Below are 20,959 nucleotides of genomic sequence, written 5' to 3'. Positions count from 1 at the left end.
GTTATGTCAGGCCCTTCTAAGTTAAAGTAATCCTCTTTAATAGGGTTGGCCAGACCTCTTTCCAGGGTTTACTTATAACTTGGTTTAACTTGGTTTGTTCGACCAGTCCTTAAGTTATTATTTTAGTGATCCGTAAGACCTCGTCAGGTTCTTTTTTAGATCACTTCGATAACTTCTCACATTATTCTGTGTTCATCTTTGCCGATTTGTAGAAAGTGGTTGGCATCTTTAGATCATCCTTTGGGTGAATCGCGTTTTCACCTTTATCGGATGATTTATCTTTATCGTGGTCCTGCAGTGAAATTGTTTTTCACTTTCTGCCGACCTGTCGCTTTATAATCGGACGATGAATACTTCAAATTAATGCATCTTGGATTCTTTGTAGAATATCTAAATAGACTTTATTCAAAGAAAAAATACAAATATATACATGTGGGAATTTTCTTATCCCTTTAAGTCGGGCATGACCTAGATCTCAACATGGTGCCTCATTAAAAAACCTTTTTAGGAAAAAGAGCACATCCACTAGTGATATCCGTTGCCTTTTCTAGCTGTAGTACCTTCTTAGGTTGTAGGCGTGCCATGATCTGGGAAGCTCTCGTCCATCGAGTTCGGACAGTCGGTAGTAGCCCTTCCCAAGTACTTCTATGACTTGGTAGGGTCCTTTCCAGTTTGCTGCCAGCTTCCCTTCTTCGGGCCGAGTTGTTCCAATGTCGTTTCGGATTAAGATGAGATCATTCTCACCGAAACTTCTTGGTACTACCCTTTGATTATATCTGGAAGCCATTCAACATTTTAGAGCTTCTTCTCTGATCCAAGCTCTTTCCTGGATTTCAGGTAGTAGGTCGAGTTCTTCCCTCTGAAGTTGGGAGTTTGCTCCCTCATTATAATGGACTACTCTATGCGATCCTTTTTCAATTTCTACTGGAATCATTGCCTCCATTCCGTATGCTAATCGATAAGGGGATTCCTTTGTGGTGGAATGTGGCGTCGTTCGATATGCCCATAGAACCTGTGGAAGCTCCTCTTCCCAGGCTCCCTTTGCATCTTGCAGTCTTCGTTTTAACCCTGCCAATATGACTTTGTTGGCGGCTTCGGCCTGTCCATTGGCTTGTAGATGTTCGACAGAGGTGTACTGGTGCTTTATATTCAAGTCGGCTACTAATTTTCTGAAGTCTGCGTCTGTGAATTGGGTGCCATTGTCTGTGGTTATTGAATATGGGACTCCGAACCTCGTCACAATGTTTCTATATAAGAATTTTCGGCTTCTTTGGGCGGTGGCATTGGCTAGGGGTTCTGCCTCGATCCATTTTGTAAAGTAATTTACCCCTACTATGAGGAATTTAACTTGTCCTGATCCCTGGGGAAAGGGACCGAGAAGGTCGAGTCCCCATTTTGCGAACGGCCAAGGCGAAGTCACGCTAATGAGTTCTTCTGGCAAGGCGATGTGGAAGTTGGCATGTTTTTGACATGGTGGACATGTCTTTACAAATTCTGTAGATTCTTTCTGTAAGGTTGGCCAATAAAACCCTGCCCGAAGTATCTTTTTGGCGAGAGCCCGTGCTCCGAGATGATTGCCACAAATGCCACCGTGTACCTCTTCTAACACTTCCCTGGTGTGAGAGGTCGGCACGCATTTTAGTAATGGTACTGAGATCCCTCTTTTGTACAGGATGTTATTTATGATGGTGTAGTACTGTGCCTCCCTTTTTAGCCTCTTTGCTTCCTTTTCTTTTGTGGGGAGCGTTCCTATTTTGAGGTAGTTGATTATAGGGATCATCCATCCTTGGTCCTGGCTTGTTATGGTTAGGATTTTTTCTGCTTCCGAGATTGATGGGTTCTATAACATTTCCTGGATGAGGCTTCTATTGTTGCCCCCTAGTTTGGTGCTGGCTAGTTTTGAGAGTGCGTCAGCTCGGGCATTTTGCTCACGGGGTATGTGGCAGATCTTGTATTCCCCGATTTGTCTGAGCTGTTCCTTGGTCTTATCCAAATACTTTTTCATGGTGGGATCTTTGGCTTGGTAGCTCCCTGTTATTTGTGATGTGACCACTTGCGAATCGCTGTAAATGTTAAGTTTTCGAGCTTCGACCTCTTTAGCCAGCTTCAAACCGACTAATAATGCTTCATATTCTGCCTGGTTGTTTGAGGCCGGGAACCCAAACTTTGGGGAGAGCTCAACTTGGGTTCCTTGGTCGCTTTCTATTATCACGCCTGCGCTGCTTCCAGTTTTATTTGAAGAACTGTCCACGTAAAGATTCCATTCTGTGGGGGTTTCTAGGGCATCTGTGAATTCTGCGATAAAGTCGGCCAGATACTGTGATTTGATGGCTGTCTGAGCTTCATATTGGAGGTCAAACTCTGACAACTCAACTGCCCATTGTAGAATTCTGCCTGCCAGATCTATTTTCTGCAATATTCCTTTTAAGGGCTTGTTAGTTCGAACTTTAATGGTGTGGGCCTGGAAGTAAGGGCGGAGACGTCGAGATGTTAGAACAAGAGTATAGGCAAATTTTTCTATTTTCTGATAGTTCAGCTCGGATCCCTGTAGTGCTTTGCTAATGAAGTAGACGGATTGTTGTTCGTTTTCGTCTTCTCTGACCAGTGTTGACGCTACTGCCCTGCTTTCTACTGCGAGATATAATATGAGTGGTTCTCCTTCTCGTGGTCGGGATAGGATAGGTGGTTGTCCTAAGAACTTCTTAAAGTCTTGGAAGGCTTGTTCGCATTCTATCGTCCATTTGAACTGTTTTTCCTTTCTTAAAGTAGCATAGAAGGGGACGGATCTTATCGCAGCTCCTGCTAAGAATCGGGATAGGGCAGCCAATCTCCCGTTGAGTTGCTGTACTTTTTTAACGCAGGTTGGGCTTTTCATGTTGAGTATGGCCTGGCATTTATCTGGATTTGCTTCCATTCCTCTTTGTGTAAGCATAAAACCTAAGAATTTGCCTGTTTCTACCACAAAGGTGCATTTTGCTGGATTGAGTCGCATATCATGCTTCCTAATGGTGTCGAACACTTGGGCTAGGTCAGACAATAATGTCTCTTCACTTTGTGTTTTAATTAGCATGTCGTCCACGTAGACTTCCATGATCTTTCCGATGTGATCTGAGAAGACTTTATTCATTAGCCTTTGGTAAGTAGCTCCTGCGTTCTTGAGACCGAAAGGCATTACAATGTAGCAGTAGTTTGCTTTTGGTGTTAGGAACGAGGTCTTTTCTTGATCTGGTGGATATATGGGGATTTGATTGTATCCCGAGTATGCGTCCATAAACGAGAGATATTTGTATCCGGAGGAAGCATCTACCCGAGCGTCAATACTTGGGAGTGGATATGGATCCTTTGGACAAGCTTTGTTGAGATCGGTGTAATCGGTGCACATTTGCCACTTCCCATTTGATTTTTTCACCAAGACAACGTTGGCTAGGCATAATGGGTATTTGACTTCTCTTATGAATCCTGCTTCCAGGAGTGCTTGTACTTGCTCTTCCACAGCTTGGGATCATTCTGGCCCATGTTTTCTTTGTCTCTGCTGCACCAGTCGAGATCCTGGGTAGACTGCCAACTTGTGACATATTAGCTTAGGGTCGATACCTGGCATGTCTACAGCTTTCCATGCGAAGAGGTCGATGTTATCTCGCAAGAATTGTATTAGTAATTCTTTTAAATCTCCTTTTAGGATTGTGCCGATATTAGTTGTTTTTTCCGAGGTGTCCTCGATCTGAATCTTTTCTATCTCGCCCTCTGGCTGGGGACGAAGTTCTTCTCGTCGTTAAACTCCGCCTAGCTCGATTGTGTGAAATTCTTCTCCTTTGCCTCTGAGATTTAGGCTTTCGTTATAACAGCGACATGCCATCTTCTGGTCTGCTTTTATCGTGGCTATCCCTTTTAAAGTTGGAAATTTCATACATAGGTGTGGGGTCGAGACTATTGCGCCGAGTTGGTTGAGTGTTGTCTGACCTATGAGAGCATTGTAAGCTGAACTTACATCGACTGTGATGTAGTCTATTTTGAGAGTCCTGGATTGGTTTCCTTTTCCGAAGGTTGTATGTAGCGGTATGTATCCTAGTGGTCGCACCGGGGTATCTCCTAGCCCGAACAGATTGTTTGGATACGCCTTAAGTTCTTTTTCTTCTAAGCCGAGTTTATCAAAGGCTGTCTTGAATAAGATGTCGGCAGAACTCCCTTGGTCTATCAAGGTGCGGTGTAGGTTGGCGTTCGCTAATATGATGGTGATAACCATGGGATCGTCGTGTCCTGTGATGATTCCAGATGCGTCCTCCTTAGTGAATGTTATTGCTGGAATGTTGAGGGCTTCCTCCTCTCCCTCGACATGATATACTTCTTTGAGATATCTTTTGCGAGAGGTTTTGGAGATCCCACCTGCTGTAAATCCGCCATGTATCATGTAGACATGTCTTTCCGGTGTCCGAGGTGATCGTTCAGTTCGGTCGGTATCTTCATCCCTTCGTCTCTTTCTTTGATCATCTTCACGGGTGGCCAGGAATCGATCTAATTTTCCTTCTCTCACCAAATTTTCTATGATATTTTTTAAGTCGAAGCATTTGTTTTTTGATTTTCTCCCCTTGTCGATCTTCTTTCCTCTTGGATTCCTTGTCTTTGTCTCGGTAGGAGGTCCCCGATTTTGAGGTCTCTCCTAACCGAGCGTTTTCTTCCATGTTGATGTATTTTTCTGCTCGTTCCTGTACTTCGTCTAAGGAGGTCGGGTACTTTTTTGATATAGATTGGTTGAAAGGTCCCTCTCGTAGGCCATTGATGAGTCCCATGATGGCGGCCTCCGTTGGTAAGCTTTGTATGTCCATGCATGTTTTGTTGAATCTCTCCATGTAGCTGCAGAGGCTCTCCCGATTTCCTTGTTTGATCCCTAGTAAACTGGGGGCGTGTTTGGCTTTATCTTTCTGAATGGAGAATCTGGCTAGGAATTTTTTAGCTAAGTCATCAAAGCTTGAGATGGACTTTGGGGGTAGGTTGTCGAACCATCGGATTGCTGTCTTTGTGAGAGTTGTTGGAAAAGCCTTGCAGCGAACAGCATCTGGGGCGTCAGTGAGGTACATTCTACTTCTGAAGTTGCTGAGGTGGTGGTTGGGGTCTGTGGTGCCATCATACAGGGTCATATCCGGGAGTTTGAAGTCTTTTGGAATTTTGGTTTTCATGATTTCCCTAGTGAACGGGTCTTGCTCTTTGTGTGAATTTTCCTCGAGATTAGCCCGGGGGGCTTTTGATTTGAGATCGGCTTCCAATTGCTGTAGTTTTTCTTCCAACTCCCGACGTCGCTGCACCTCTCTTTGGAGATCTCTTCCAATTTCCCGTTATTTTTGGGTTTCTTTTTCCATTTGTTTTAGGCGATCCAGGAGCGCTTTTATTGCCCCTGAATTTGGTGAGTCTTTGTCTTTGTTGGTTTCCGGAGTGTTTTGTAGCGTGACATCTGCATTTTTGTGTGGTGTCTGATCCTCCAGACCTGAATCGTGGTCCTTGTCATGGTCGTCCACCATGGTGATGGGATGACTTCCAGGTTCCCCGGCAACGGCGCCAATGTTCTGAGGGTTACCTGAAACTGGAGGTCGATCTTGGATGAGATCTTCTGTACTGGTCGGTACTAACGTGTCCGGCTGGTGGGAGATGGCCGGAGCTGTTGTGTTCGATTTGTTGGACTTGGTGGTGGTGCTGATTCCTTTGTTCCCGGAGGGTGAGGGGTACCTGCAAGGGACTCCGATGCTTAAGTTAGCAAGGGTATTAAGCAGGTATTGAGTAGAATCAGAGTATGAGTTATACATGGGTGCTCCAGTGTATTTATAATGGTGAGATGTGACCTTTTGGATAAGATAAGTTAGTTATCTTATCTTATCTTTTATCTTTGAGTTGAGGTCAGCGTATCTTCAACGGAACCGCCTTTATCCCTATAGGCTTGGGCTGCCTTAGGATTTGGGGCGTGTTCCTCTATTTGGGCCCTTCTTTGGGCTTTCCTGGTGACTTGGCCGAGCTCTTAAGAAAGAAGTCGGATTGTCCTGACCTGAAGAGGTCGGTCGCTTTGTCTGTCGAACATCCTGGGTCGGACAGCTCGACCCAGGGTATGAACAATAATGGTGTAGAGTGACCTTCTTGGAGATAAGATAGTTATCTTATCTTATCTTTGAGTGGAGTTATCTTATCTTTAAGGGGAACCGCCTTTATCTTTCTAGGCTTTGACTGCCTTTAGACTTTGGGTTGTGTTCCTTTGTTTAGGCCTACTTGGGCCTTTGTAGTGATTTGGCCGAACTCTTTGGAAGGAGGTCGAGTGATCCTGACCTGAAGAGGTCGGTCGACTTTGTCTTCTATCAGCCCGGGTCAAACAACTCGACCCAGAGCATGAACAACTACCATGTGATAAAATCGATTCCATTGAGAAATTAAAATCGTCTCTGGTGCTTCATCGTATCCAATTCGTGTCAGAATACTAGAGTTGGAAAACATAGAAAAATGAAAGTTAGGCTAAATGCGTGATCTCCTCCTCCAGCCAAAGGAGATGAATGTTGTTAGAAGAATGGGATTTATTTATCAATCATAAAATACAGAAGACTCAACCTAAAAATTTAAAAAATATTGATTAATTACAAAATAAAAAAATATGAATCATGCTTTAATTATGTTGTAAAATACAAATTGGGGCTATTTAAAATTAGTCTTTTTATTATTGATGTTAACTTAAATTATAATAAGGTAGAAAGTAAATATTGTATATAATAATTTAATTTAATTATTTATACTACTAAAATTTATTATATCCCATTCATTTTTATTCATTGATAATCTTTAATTTTATATTTTAAATAAAAATTTGAATGGATTGAATTTATTTTTTTCAAATTAGTAACATAATTATTTTAACATTTGCTTTGCTCAGTAATATTTTTTAATTTATTTAATCTGATTAATCATGTCTTTCTTATTTTATGCTAATTTAACTAATTAAAGTTAATAAATTTCAATTATTTTAGTTCTTACAACTTTTTATTCTAATAATGTATTTTAATTAATGTATTAATAAAATTTTAATATTTATATGTCATTAATAATAATCTCATTTTAAGGTGACGTTTTAACGAGATAATACTCTTTTAACTCTCTCTAAATGGAATCTATTCCAAACATATATATATATATATAATTGTAGAAAATCTACTATTTTTTATACGATTAGATTAGACATATTTATATTCAATTTATTTGATTATTTAATTAGAATTAATTGATATTTAATTTTTTATTATTATTTTTATTCTCTTATTCTATGTGTTTATTTTCATAAATCTTATTAAATTAAATAAAATACTGTATATCTTCTTTTTATTTCTCTTTTATATACACATAAAATTTATTAAATTATTTCTCTTCTGTCTAATAATTTTGTTTATCTTCTATTTATATTTTATTTCCTTTAATATTTTATTGGTTCTTATTTTTTAAAATTTTACTTTAATTTATGTATTTGTTCTTATTACACCTAACATTTTTTATTTATGTGTAATATACATTCTTATATATATTTTTTTCAACTGGTCCAATTTGGTGATAAAAAATTTATTTTATTTAGTGACAGACTCAGATGAAACTGCAATGGTAATGCCCGGACTCATAGCGACGGTGACTAAGTGATGAGTCTGTGGAAGAAGAAGAAGAGAAAAAACTTACCAGACTCACAATGAGAGATAGAAGGGGGAAAATTTACCTAGAGAAAAAGGACTCGACAAGAGAAAGGTGGCGATGGGATTAACAATGGGAAAAGTAGCGATTATGACATGAGCTGTGAAGGAAGATGGGAGCTGTGAAGGGGTAGGCGGCGATGGGCTCAGCAACAATGATGACGGGAGCTATGAGATTTTTCGTAAAAGTCAAGAAGAAGAAGACTTTGGGTGAGGATGACTGGGTTTTTCTTGCATGGCTATAGAGTTTGGACTGAAGTTGTGAATAACTGAATTTGTGATATGAGGCAAATCCTAATTCCTAAAAAGTGTTTATATGTATATATTTAGGACGGGTATACCCTAAACTCGACCATGTTCTGTTCTAAGCAAAATCTACCCTAATTCGAGTCAAGTTATTACCCTCCCTAATCGGGTATGGACGGGTCGGGTACATGCGTATTTGGGTATTCCTACCAAACCTAATCACGTATTGATGCTCCATTTATTAAGGGTTTACCACTAGCTAATGGATTACTACACACACAAAGCAAAATTCTAACTTCTAATAATTGTTTAAGCGAACGAATGAGAAGATCACTTAACTCGAACATCCTAATACTTGCTTAAGCGGATGAGTGAGATGGTCACTCAACAAACGCAAATTGATTAAGACAAATATTAATTATTTTTAATATTAAAAGTTTTAAAAATTTAATTTTAATTATAACTTTATAAAATATTTATAATAATAATAATAATAATAATTTCTATATATATTTTATTTAATTTTTAATAAATTTTTTTATATAATTTCATTTATTATTCCGTACATAATATGGGAACATACATTAGTAGTAAGTAACAAGCTCATTTTGGTATAATGGACTAAATATTCACTAAATAGTCCAACAAATTCTCAGCTCGACTCACATTTATAGGCCAATATAAAATTGCATTATAGCTGACAGGGACGAAAAGAAAATGTTGGAGCATTATCTACCGATACAAGGGTCAAATAGTTGCTTGACCACTTTACAGCTCTTTTAGTTGCTATCCACACCAGATTACTTCCACTGAATCAGGACCGGTTTCATTTTTTACATTAAATCTGGATGGTGAAATTGATTGGAACAGAAAAATTCCAGATTCGTACCATGAACTACGTGAATATCTTCCTATAATATAAACATATATATATGGTTATTGTTTATATCCTGGGTCGAGCTATCCGACCCGGGATGTTTAGCGACAAAGCGACCGACCTCTTCAGGTCAGACTATTCGACCTCTTCTCAAAGAGCTCGTCCAAATTATCAAGAAAGCCCAAATAAAGGGCCCGAATAGAGGAACATGACCCAAATCCAAAGACAGCCCAAGCCTATAGAGATAAGGGCGATTCCCTTGAAGATAAGCTGACATCACCCAAAGATAAGATAAGATAAGATAAGATAACTAACTTATCTTATCTACAAAGGTCACTCCACACCTCTATAAATACACTGGAGCACCCACGTATAACTCATACTCTGATTCTATAAAAAGCTGTTAAATATCCTTGCTAACTTAAGCATCGGAGTCCCTTGCAGGTACCACCACCCTCCGGTGACAAAGGATCAGCAACATCGGCAGTCCAACAAGACGGACGCGCCAGCTCCGGCCACCACCTACATGCCGGACACGTCATCTCAGACCAGCACAGAAGATCTCGACCGAGATTGACCTACAGGTTCAGGTAACCCTCGAAACATTGGCGCCGTTGCCGGGGAACCTGGAAGTCATCCCATCACCATGGCAGACGACCATGACAATGACCACGATTTAGATCTAGAGGATAGAACGCCGCACAAAAATGCGGACACTACACCAAAGGATACTCCTCAACCTAACAACGAAAAGAATTCTCCAAATGCGGGAGCCATGGAGGCGCTTCAAGACCGTTTAAAACAACTTGAAGAAGAAGCCCTACGTCAACGAGAGGCTGAGAAAGACCTACAAAGGGAAATAAGACGACACCGTGAATTGGAGGACAAACTCCTAAAACTCGAAGCCGATCTTAAGGCCAAAGCTAATTGATCCCCTCATGAGGATAGCTCCCGCAAGGACCAAGTTCCATTTACCAAGGAGATCATGAAGACCAAAATCCCAAAAGACTTTAAACTCTCGGATATGACTTTGTACGATGGCACTACAGATCTCGGCCATCATCTCAGCAATTTCAGATGTAGAATGTACCTCACCGATGCCTCAGATGCAGTTCGCTGCAAAGCCTTTCCAACTACTTTAACAAAGACAGCAATTAGATGGTTCGACAATCTACCTTTTAGGTCCATCTCAAGCTTCGACGACTTAGCCAAGAAATTTCTGGCGAGATTCTCCATCTAAAAAGATAAGGCTAAGCACGCCCCAAGCCTATTAGGAATCAAGCAAGGAGATTGGGAAAGTCTTCGCAACTACATGGAAAGATTCAACAAAACATGCCTGGACATATAAAGCCTACCAACAGAAGCTGCCATTATGGGCCTTATCAGTGGCTTGTGAGAGGGACCTTTTAGCCAATCTATATCGAAAAAACACGCCACATCTCTGAACAAAGTGCAAGAATGAGCAGAGAAGTACATCAACATGGAGGAAAACTCTTGACTAGGAGAGACCTCAAAATCCGGATTCACCTATCCCTCCCGGGATAAGGATAAAGAGTCCAAAAAGAAGGAAGATCGACATGAGAAAAAAATCAAAAAATACCACAATTACAGTTGCAGGCTTCAGAAAGTTAGTGGCCGACTTGAACATAAAACAATAATTCACTTCCGTAGAACATCCCCAAGCCAATGGACAAGCCGAAGTTGCCAACAAAGTCATATTTGCTGGGATGAAACGGAGATTATAGGACACAAAGGGAGCCTGGGCTGAGGAGCTCCCACAAGTCCTATGGGCATATCGAACAACGCCACATTCCACCACAAAGGAATCACCCTTCCGATTAGCGTACGGAATGGAGGCAACGATCCCAATAGAGATTGAAGAAGGGTCTCCTAGAGTGATCCACTATAGTGAAGAAGCCAACTCCCAACTTCAAAGAGAAGAACTCGACCTACTTTCGGAAGTCCAAGAAAGAGCTCGGATTAGGGAAGAAGCATTAAAACGTCAAATGGCTTCGAGATACAATCAAAAGGTAGTACAACAAGTTTTTTCTGAGAACGACCTCATTTTAATCCGAAATGATATCGGAACAACCTGACCTGGAGAAGAAAAGCTAGCAGCAAACTGAAAAGGACCCTACCGAGTCATAGAAGTACTTAGAAAGGGCTACTACAGACTGTCCGAACTCGATGGGCGAGAGCTTCCTAGGTCATGGCACGCATGCAACTTAAGAAGGTACTATAGTTAGAGATGATAAAGGATCTTAGGATAAGGCGCACTCTCTTTCCTGAAAAGGTTTTTTAATGAGGCACCAAGCCAAGACCTACAAATCACCCGACTTAGAGGATAAAACTCCCGCATGTATATATTTGCATTTTCTTTTGAATAAAATCTGTTTAGATCTCCCATAAATCCTCAAGCCAGATTAATCTGAAACATTCATCGTCCGATTATAAAGCTACAGATCGGCAGAAAGTGAAAATCAAATTCACTACATGATCACGATAAAGACCAACAGAGATGAAAACCAAAAGGTCAACCAAACGAGGATTAAACCCAATTTCTACAGAATTGGCAAAGATGAAAACAGAATAATGCATGAAGTTATCGAAAGCGATCCATAGAAAGGACCTGACGAGGTCTTAATAAAATGGATTGCTAAAAAATAACTTAAAGACTTGCCAACGTAAAAAAGTCAGACCAGTCGCAAAAACAAATTTATAAGTAAATCCCTGGAAAGAGGTCTGGCCAGCCCCATAAAAGAGGATTACTATAACTTAGAAGGACTCGACATGATGAAGTCGGCCCAAAACATAAAAGTTATAAAAATAATCTGTGAAAGAGACCTGAACAAGGTCCAAGAAAGAGGATTACAAAAATAACTTAGAAGGGCTCGACATGATGAAGTCGGCCCAAAACATAAAAGTTATAAAAATAATCCCTGAAAGAGACCTGAACAAGGTTCAAGAAAGAGGATTACAAAAATAACTTAGAAGAGCTTGACATGATGAAGTCGGCCCAAAACATAAAAGTTATAAAAATAATCCCTGAAAGAGACCTGAACAAGGTCCAAGAAAGAGGATTACAAAAATAACTTAGAAGGGCTCGACATGATGAAATCGGCCCAAAACATAAAAGTTATAAAAATAATCCCTGAAAGAGACCTGAACAAGGTCTAAGAAAGAGGATTACAAAGATAACTTAGAAGGGCCCGACATGATAAAGTCGGCCCAAAACACAAGTTATAAAAGTAACCCCTGAAAGAGACCTGAACAAGGTCCAAGAAAGAGGATTACAAAAATAACTTAGAAGGGCCCTACATGATGAAATCGGCCCAAAACACAAGGTTACAAAGTAATCCCTGAAAAGAGACCTAAAACAAAGGTCCAAAAAAGAGGGTTACTAACAACAACTTGGACAAAACCAACATGACGAAATCGGCCTCTCGAAAACCTTAGCGACCTGAACAAGGTCCGAACAAAACAAAGTACTGAAAATAACATCAGGCAAAGGCTCAAAGGAATCAAGCCAATCCAAAGAGGTCAGACAACGAAAGTTCCAACACTCCCAAAACCTAGAAAGGTACCAAGACGAGTGCAGACAGATATGTTACGAAAAACACAAGTTATAAATAATAACAAACTCAAAAGGCTACCAAAACTAGCCCCGAGAGCTTGGAAATTACTTTGTTTTTTAAAACAAAGTTACTAAACAAGCAACTAGGAATGTAGCAAAGTCAGTACCACCATTTACAAAATAAAGAGTTCAAAAAGCCCACAAGCCGGGCTATCCACACAAACATCCAGAAAATTCATTAAGGATCCAAAGGCTTCTCGGCAGCATCAACACGGGGCGAAGGAGGGCGAGTCTGAAGAGGCACATCATCCACTGTCCCATCATCCCGGTTTAAGATTTGACAATCAGGTTCCAACCCAAAATGACCAACTTCAGCTGAAGGAACTGAAGAAGCTGGCACCACAAAGGCTTTGGTAGCAAGCACAGAAGGAGGTTCAACATCATCTTCAGGGTCATCAGGGATAATCTTGCTGTCCTTCACAACATTGTCCAGGCTAAAGAGAGTAAGGTCGACCTCGGGGGCAAGAACCCAAACCTGCTCCTTCAGGTTCTCATAAGCAGCATCGCTGCCCACAAGGTGACCCTGGAGTTCGACATAATCAGCCCGGTCCGACTCCAACTCCCCCTGAGACGCATCACTTCCATGTAGGTCGTGACTTAGCTATCCTTGTGCCTCAATGCCGTGTCTTCAGCCAACTGCACAGAAGCCGCCAAGGCAACAGAACTAGCCTTTTTCACCCTCCAACTCCTTCTCCAGCTTGGTCACTTTCACTTGGAGCTCCTCCTTCAAACCCTTCATTCTGTCAAACTCCCGCTTAGCCTCCTCCATAAAGGCCTTGGTAGCATGAAGGGGAAGATCTTGGGAAGTTCGGTACATGGCAGCTCCCATATGTGCCATCTTAATGCTGCTCCGAGTAACGAAGTCCAAATGGCGAAGAAGAGAGACATCGTCAGTGAGCATGGTACCATAAGGGCCAATTTGCTGATCAACAAACTCAACCGCATCAAATTCGGGGGCATCAAGGTTAAAAGGCTCAGTCGTCTTTTGTTTTTTGTTTGGAGGAGCGCCAGAAGTAGCAACAGAAGCTGGCGGAGGATCAACCAAATGAACCCGGGGAGTAGGGATTACCCTCCTCGCCCCCGGTGAGCTCGGTACGGCCGGCTTCGACTGAACCTGGGACGACCCCTCCCTAGCCGCCTTGGCCGAGATGTTTTGAGCTGCAGTAGCCTTCCTTGCCCTTTTAAAGGCCTTCATGGATTCGTTATTTTTTATCATCTCTGCAAACAAACATCACAATGGAAAACCAAGTTACGAATAGATCTTATAAAAGATACACTCGACAAAATAAGCAAAACCAAAAGAAGAATTGACCACTACCCAGCTCACCTCAAAGGAGAGAGGGGTTTGCTAAGAATTTCTTTCTGTCGAGATGGGGAGGCTGCCCCCAGTTTTCTTCCAGCACAGTCACAAAAGCTTACTCAGCCTCATCTAACATCTCCCACGAATATTTAGATACCATTACATTCTTTTGCCATTCCAAGGAAAGGTGGGCTCATCATTCTCATACAGAAAAAAGGCCGAGCTCCTTCAACAGCTCGGACCCTAAAAAGGTAATTTTTGAAGTCACGAAAAGATTCATCAAACATGGAGAAAACCTTTTTTCCCTGGGAAGCTCGGAAAGAAACCCAAGCGGCTTTCTTCTTAACCACCCCAGGCTTTGTCAAAACAAAGAGATAAAAGAAGAGCGATTGTGAAGCAGGGATACCAAGCTCATGACACAGCAACTGAAAGATTTTCATAAAACCCCAGGAATTGGGGTGAAGTTGGGATGGAGCTACATTACAGGACCATAATAGGTTGGTCTCAAAAGGGGTAAAAGGAAGAGTAATATTTATTTGACTAAAGAAGAAGTCGTATGCATAGAAAAAGGGGGCGCTCTCCAGCAATTCGAGTAGAAAAATAGACCCTTTCCTCAGAATTTAGAGACACGAGCTCATAGTTCTTCTCATCACTACCATTAACCCAAATCATATGAAATTGCCTAAGTTGTTGACAAAACTCAGAGTCAACTAATGAAACACACAGAAGAACCATAGAATCCACCCAATCAGCCATGCTTTCAGGGACTTAGGAAGATGTCTCAATATTTTTGTGAGAAGACATGAGGCCAACTAGTCCTACAATAAGAAAAGAAGATCGGATTACTAAAAAAACATCTCGGACGAATGAAAAACAACTCGGCTAACATAATCTAGTGCAGTACAAGCAACAAAAGGAAACCCCAGGACCCACACTAAAGATCCTGGGGCATCCTTTGGAGGCAATCACAGAACAAGGACTCAGGAAAAACCTACAAGCTCACACATCGATAAGGACCCCTTTCAACTAAAATAACACTCTGAATAGAAGACCACGAGACACAGGTAAAATCATCAAAATAACTACCCTCCAGACCCACAGTCCCAGATTAGTCAACAAACGAAGCAACCAATTAACAAAACAGTTCAAGAAGAAGTCGTCAAAGACACAACCTTTTTTAGAAAAATAAAAGTTATCTTTTGATGAGTTTTATCAACAAAGAAAACTACCAACATAGCGAAAGACATCAAAGGAACAAACTTTTGAGAAAGCAAGTGGGTTCATGCAGATCGCAAAAGAAGAAATAAACGGCACAAACCCTAAGATACAGAAGGTTCATTTCAAAAGCAAAAAATACCCCCACAACAATAAATAAGCAGATGCATGGCAATACAAAAAGGTTCAAACTTTCTAAACTAAAAATAGGCATAATGCAAGTGATGAAGAAAGTAAGAAAGAACCAACTTGGATAAAGGGAGAAAAATTCTGGAGAAAGCTAAAAGCAGAATCACCTCTCGAACAAAAAGCCTCACAGTGGTTGAAATGGAAGATGGAATCCAGAGTCACCCTTTCACAGCAAAGAAAAGCACTAATGATCGCCAAAAATACGGCACAGGGAAGAAATACGAAAACTGCAAAACTTCAGAAAACAGAAAGAGAGAAAGAAAAGGAAAGTTACGGAGAAGATAAACTATTTTTTTAAGCGTGAAATTCAAAATAAGAGATGCTAAGAGAAACGGGCAATTAAAAACCAATTATGAGGGTACTAAACCCTCGCATATTCCCAAGGCTAAGAGCGCCAAATGCAAAAACGCACGCTTTTAAGAAGAAGCAAAAGAAAACGTTCCATATTCAAAAAAGAGAATGCTACAAAGATGAAGTCGACAAGATGCTCAAGTTTGGCTTCACCAGAGAAGGATCGAGGTTTCTGAAACCAAGACTTGACCTCAAAAAGAAAGACCGAGCTCGAGCAGGGGCACTGTTCATATCCTGGGTCGAGCTATCCAACCCGGGATCTTTAGCGACAAAGCAACCGACCTCTTCAGGTCAGACTATCTGACCTCTTCTCAAAGAGTTCGGCCAAATTACCAAGAAATCCCAAATAAAGGGCCCGAATAGAGGAACACGACCCAAATCCAAAGGTAGCCGAAGCCTATAGAGATAAGGGTGGTTCCCTTGAAGATAAGCTGACCTCACCCAAAGATAAGATAAGATATGATAAGATAACTAACTTATCTTATCTAAAAAGGTCACTCCACACCTCTATAAAAACGCTGGATCACCCAGGTATAATTCATACTCTGATTCTACAAAAACCTGTTAAATACCCTTGCTAACTTAAGCATCGGAGTCCCTTGCAGGTACCACCACCCTCCGGTGACAAAGGATCAGCAACATCGGCAGTCCAACAAGTCGAACGCGGCGGCTCCGGCCACTACCTACACGCTAGACACGTCATCTCCAACCAGCACAGAAGATCTCGACCGAAATTGACCTACAGTTTCAGGTAACCCTCGGAACAATTATAAATTAGATTTTTAGGTCAGACACACATTTTGTTTTTCAATCATATGTTACATAATAAATTTATTAATATAAACCAAAATAGTATCAAGTAATATGGGAGGGCAGGTAACACATCTGTCAGATTAGGAAACAAATTTTCAGTACTCCCCTTGGCATATAAGAGTTAGGCGAAGTTTGAGTAAGGTAGGGTAAAGTGGGATGAAGTTGGACAATGCAAAATTGTCCTTTTGCCATCCCTGTATATGGATGAATAAAGCAATAAACCTCATTTAGTCATTTAAAAGATCCATTGTAAATTTAATTGAAATTAAAGTTGCTTACTTTATTTTGATACTAAATTGTTTTAGGTTATATCCTAATGGAGAAGTGCTAACCTAAACTTTAAGTTGGTTAATCCTTATGGTTGATTAAGAGAGTAGATATTTGAATCTAATAATTGAAGACCTGAGAACTGGTGGTTAGAGTCACACTAACAAATAGTCCATCAATCAAGTCAATAAATGTCCAAGAAATAAGGATGAAAAAGTTTGGAAAAAAACTTCAGTAGGAACCTGAATCTCTCATTAAGTGAAGGGATAATCTTAATGAAAAATAAACGTCTATGCTTTTCTATACGGACAGAGGTATCCTAATGGAGATGTTCTTGGGTTGGCCACTATTTTTGGCCCAACTAAAAGGCTAGAACATAAATATAAGGTGTTTGTTACGGTACGATGATAAATTCATACATATCGATATATTTAAAATACGGACAAGTAATAACAAGCTATGTGGAATTTATTTTCCACATTAGCATTTAATTTTTTCTTTTTAAATATATATTATATCACCACTTTTATTAATACACCCCTTTAATTAAATTAAAATAAAAATATATTTTTATTTAATTTTATAAAAAGTCTTAAACATCTTTCCTTTATTTGATTAGACAAAAATATCCTTTTAAATTAATCAAATTTTAAAATTCAATTAATCCTAATTTTATAATTTCAAATAATTGAAACAACAAAACAAAAACATATTAAAAAACAAAAAATCAAAATTGTTCTTCGTCTGGGTTAAACATATTAAAAAAATAAAAAACCAAAATTGTTCTTCATCTGGGTTAAACATATTAAAGAAAAAAAAAACCAAAATTGACCTTCATCTGGGTTCAGAAACCCTCCACTTCACGCCTCTGAAGGTTTTCAATATTCTTCATCTTCTTCTCTCCTCTTCCTATCCTCTCTCTCTGTCTCTCTCTGCTCGATCTCTCTCATCTGTCTCACTGCGCGTCGCACGCAAGATCTCTCCCTCTCTCCTCTCCTGTCTTGCAATCGAGGTCATCGTCGCATCATAGAGCATCGCCATCTTGCGTGTCCTAGAGAGCGTCGCCTTCATCCTGGTTCCAGAGAGTGTTGCCTTCCTCTTGGTTCCGTCTTCGTCGTCGTCTTCTTTGCCATCTTCCTCATTCTTCGTCACTGTTGTCAGCCTCTCCCTTCCGGTAATTCCCTCCCTATGATTTTTGCGATTTGAATTATTATAACATTGGTGTAATTTTTGTAATTAGGGTAATTTGGTTTGATTTATGTGATTTGATATTAGTTGTTAATTTTGACAAATTGTTGAATTCTTATTTTATCTACATATGTTTCTGAAACTGTGAATGTAATCTTTTTAATAGAAAACTTAATTTAGACCACAATAGTTTCATTTTGCAGATACTGCATAGTGTCTTAATGCACATCTAATTTCATTAGAAACAAATCCTTAATTAGCTTTTGATGACAGAAAAATAATTGGGTTGGTAGACCATCTGATTAGATATATCTTCTAGACTTCTAGTTGAATACTACCAAGTCACATGGTGCACTCTTATGGTAAAAAAATGAACAAATGAAACTTGCTTTCTAAACCGACATGGAATGCATAAAGCTTTCAATCATGTGGACAAGATGGCAGCCAAAACTTGTTAATATAGATACAAACAAATTAAGCTTATCTACACATTAATTCGATTAAGTTTCAAGGACTCAGAGCTTGGGATTCAAATGGAGCAGTGACCAATGCTTCATTCTATAACTAAATGAAAATGAAGAGATGAATTAAAAAGCCTTAAATACAACATAAAACAATCCGAATTCTACTGGGTCATAAAGTTAAAATGAGTCCATGAAGATAATATTAAATTTCACATTGGAGAAAATGATAAACCTGTTTATATCAATTGCCTTGTTGGACCTGAAGCTTTCTTCTTTCTCTCATTCCTTTTCTTCTGAGCTCTAAGCCTGTGGTCCTTATTATGAGAGTCTTCATTTGCTTCATTGGTATCTCCAGCTTCACTTTGTCCCAAAGAATTCTGGGAATCAGGAGTTTTGGATTGGTTTTGACTTTAGAAAAGTCACATAATGCGATTGATGTGAATGTGATGCTATTGATATGTTTCTTTTCATGGAGTTTTGCGATTGATGTGAATGTGAATGAGATTGAATATTTTTCTTATAGATCTATGTACTTATATAGTGATATTAATGCTAATTGTTAATGAATTGAACTTAAATTTTTTTCTTATTATACATCACAAATATTGTAATGAAGTCAAACTAATTTCCATTCTAAGATTTGAACTAGCCCTGCTTGAGCATTTCCTTTGGATGGTAGATGACTAGTTTTATTTATCAGTTTATAAGAGTTTGATGAAGCTAATCTAGTTTAAATTCTACTGATGTAATTCAACTTGTGAAGTGCCTTTTATTTTGTAGCCTAAACCCCTGAAGAATTTGAATGGATCAATCTGTCAAATTTGTGGTGAAACTGTTGGATTAATAGACATCGGCGATGTCTTTGTTGCTTGCAATGAGTGTGCATTTCCATTTTGTCATCCTTGTTATGAATACGAGCGAAAGGATATACTAGTGTTGCCTCCAGTGCAAGACTAGATACAAAAGGCACAAAGGTAGTTTACTTTGTGCATATGTGTTTTCTTTTTTTCTGTTTTGGACTTTGATGATCCTTTGTCTTAACTTTGAATTGAACTAAAAGAATCATCTTTGGATTTCAGGGAGTCCTCGAGTGGATGGACATGAAGATATGGATGATGTTGATGATTTGGCGAATGAGTTCAGTTATGGCCAAGGAAAGAGTCCCAATAATGCAATCTCTCATAGTAGAGTATCATAAATTCATAACTCTTAATTCCATTGATAAATTCTTGGTTTCTGATTGATTATGTCACTTATAGAAGGTCTAGGCGCAGCATGGAATGTTGCTAATGTGACAAAAGGATCAACTATGGTGATATTTGGTCTCGAAACTGTTGGCCTTTCTGTAAGTGCACAGAACAACTCTATCTGTCTTAACTTTTCAGTTCTCAATTGATTACTAATTATCATTTCCAAACTACAAGATAATTTATGAATTCTCCTTTAATTAGGTTGCACAAGGTGAAAAACTAAGGGGAGCATCTCGAATAATTGGCATGGATAAGAATCCACAGAAGTGTGAAAAAGGTGCCAAAATCAGTCCTAAAATCGATCTGAATATTGTTTTTTCACCTAGCACAATCCTTGGTTCATTATTTGTTATTGTGTTTGTTGTTTCTGTAGCAAAAGCTTTTGGATTTACAGAAGTTGTTGACCCGAGTTCCTACCAAGAACCTATTGCTCAGGTTATTGTTTATCTCATCAGAAAATATCCAATTTAACCTTTCAGATAATATATATATGGTCATATATCATATCAAATAGCTGCTGCTAGGTTAAGACTTACATGTCTGTGAAACAAGTTTATTTGTAACAATCGTTTATATGTTAAAAATTTTCAGGTTATTAAGCGCATTACTGATGGCGGAGCAGATTTTTCTTTCGAATGTGTAGGCGACACTAACATGATAACCACTGTATTGCAGTCCTGTTGTGATGTAATACTCATTGTAGCCAAAACACTCCTTGTGAAATTTAAAGGCTTTTATTTAATAGACTTGAATTTCATTCTGCATTTTTCCCCCTTTTTTCTCCTAGGGATGGGGTTTGACAGTAACACTTGGTGTGCCAAAGGTGAAGCCTGAGATGTCAGCTCACTATGGACTATTCTTAATGGGAAGAACACTCAAGGGATCTCTATTTAGAGGATGGAAACCTAAATCTGATCTTTCTTTATTAGTAGAGAAGTATGTGAACAAGGTAATAGCAAGAGTACCGTGATAATTTTGTTTGATCATTGCTTTGTCTATATTTATTTTCATGTGGAACATGCAAGTCTTCACTTCAAGGCCTCACTCTCTCATAACTTTTAAGTTCCAAACTCCAACCTACTTTTAATTTGATATTTCAGCAAGAAATATGTACTAATATGATGTTTAATATGTAGGAAATTCAAATTGATGACTACATAAAACACAATTTGCCATTTGATGACATTAACAATGCTTTTGATCTCATAAAGGAAGGAAAGTGTCTGCATTGTGTTATTCACATGCCAAGATAATTCCTGTGGATTTCTATTAGTATTTTCTTTCAAGGAAAATGGTCCAAAATCCAATCATTGTAGAAGGAACTAATATAAGAGCTATTCTACTATTATAAGAGTTATTCTCCTTAATTTTTTTAGAAAAATTGAATTACAATTCTTTAAAAAGATAATTTCTAAAATACCCTTTCCTCCAAGGAATATAGAAACTTTATCTAGCGGTTATAAAA

General features: G+C 39.3%; 1 protein-coding gene across 1 annotated transcript; it reads left to right on the top strand.

The window, feature by feature from the left end:
- The first annotated feature begins 19,100 nt into the window (after positions 1-19,100).
- Positions 19,101-20,747, top strand: LOC107466035 (alcohol dehydrogenase-like 6). Its single transcript, XM_021132064.2, has 8 exons — positions 19,101-19,122; positions 19,324-19,404; positions 19,504-19,589; positions 19,696-19,771; positions 19,868-19,929; positions 20,086-20,181; positions 20,282-20,443; positions 20,631-20,747. Exons 1-8 carry the CDS (start codon positions 19,101-19,103, stop codon positions 20,745-20,747), a joined length of 702 nt encoding a protein of 233 aa, XP_020987723.2.
- Positions 20,748-20,959: the final 212 nt, after the last annotated feature.

Source organism: Arachis duranensis, chromosome 9 (assembly GCF_000817695.3).
Source record: "Arachis duranensis cultivar V14167 chromosome 9, aradu.V14167.gnm2.J7QH, whole genome shotgun sequence".
NCBI lineage: Eukaryota > Viridiplantae > Streptophyta > Magnoliopsida > Fabales > Fabaceae > Arachis > Arachis duranensis.
This window is presented reverse-complemented; position numbering and strand designations above follow the sequence as displayed.

What these genes read in the sequence shown, in the direction of transcription:
- LOC107466035 (XM_021132064.2), top strand. Translation starts at nt 19,101, where the DNA reads ATGTCTTTGTTGCTTGCAATGA. An exon ending in CAGTTATGGCCAAGGAAAGA is followed by an intron (nt 19,405 to 19,503) that starts GTCCCAATAATG and finishes TGTCACTTATAG; the next exon opens with AAGGTCTAGGCGCAGCATGG. An exon ending in TCCACAGAAGTGTGAAAAAG is followed by an intron (nt 19,772 to 19,867) that starts GTGCCAAAATCA and finishes TTGTTTCTGTAG; the next exon opens with CAAAAGCTTTTGGATTTACA.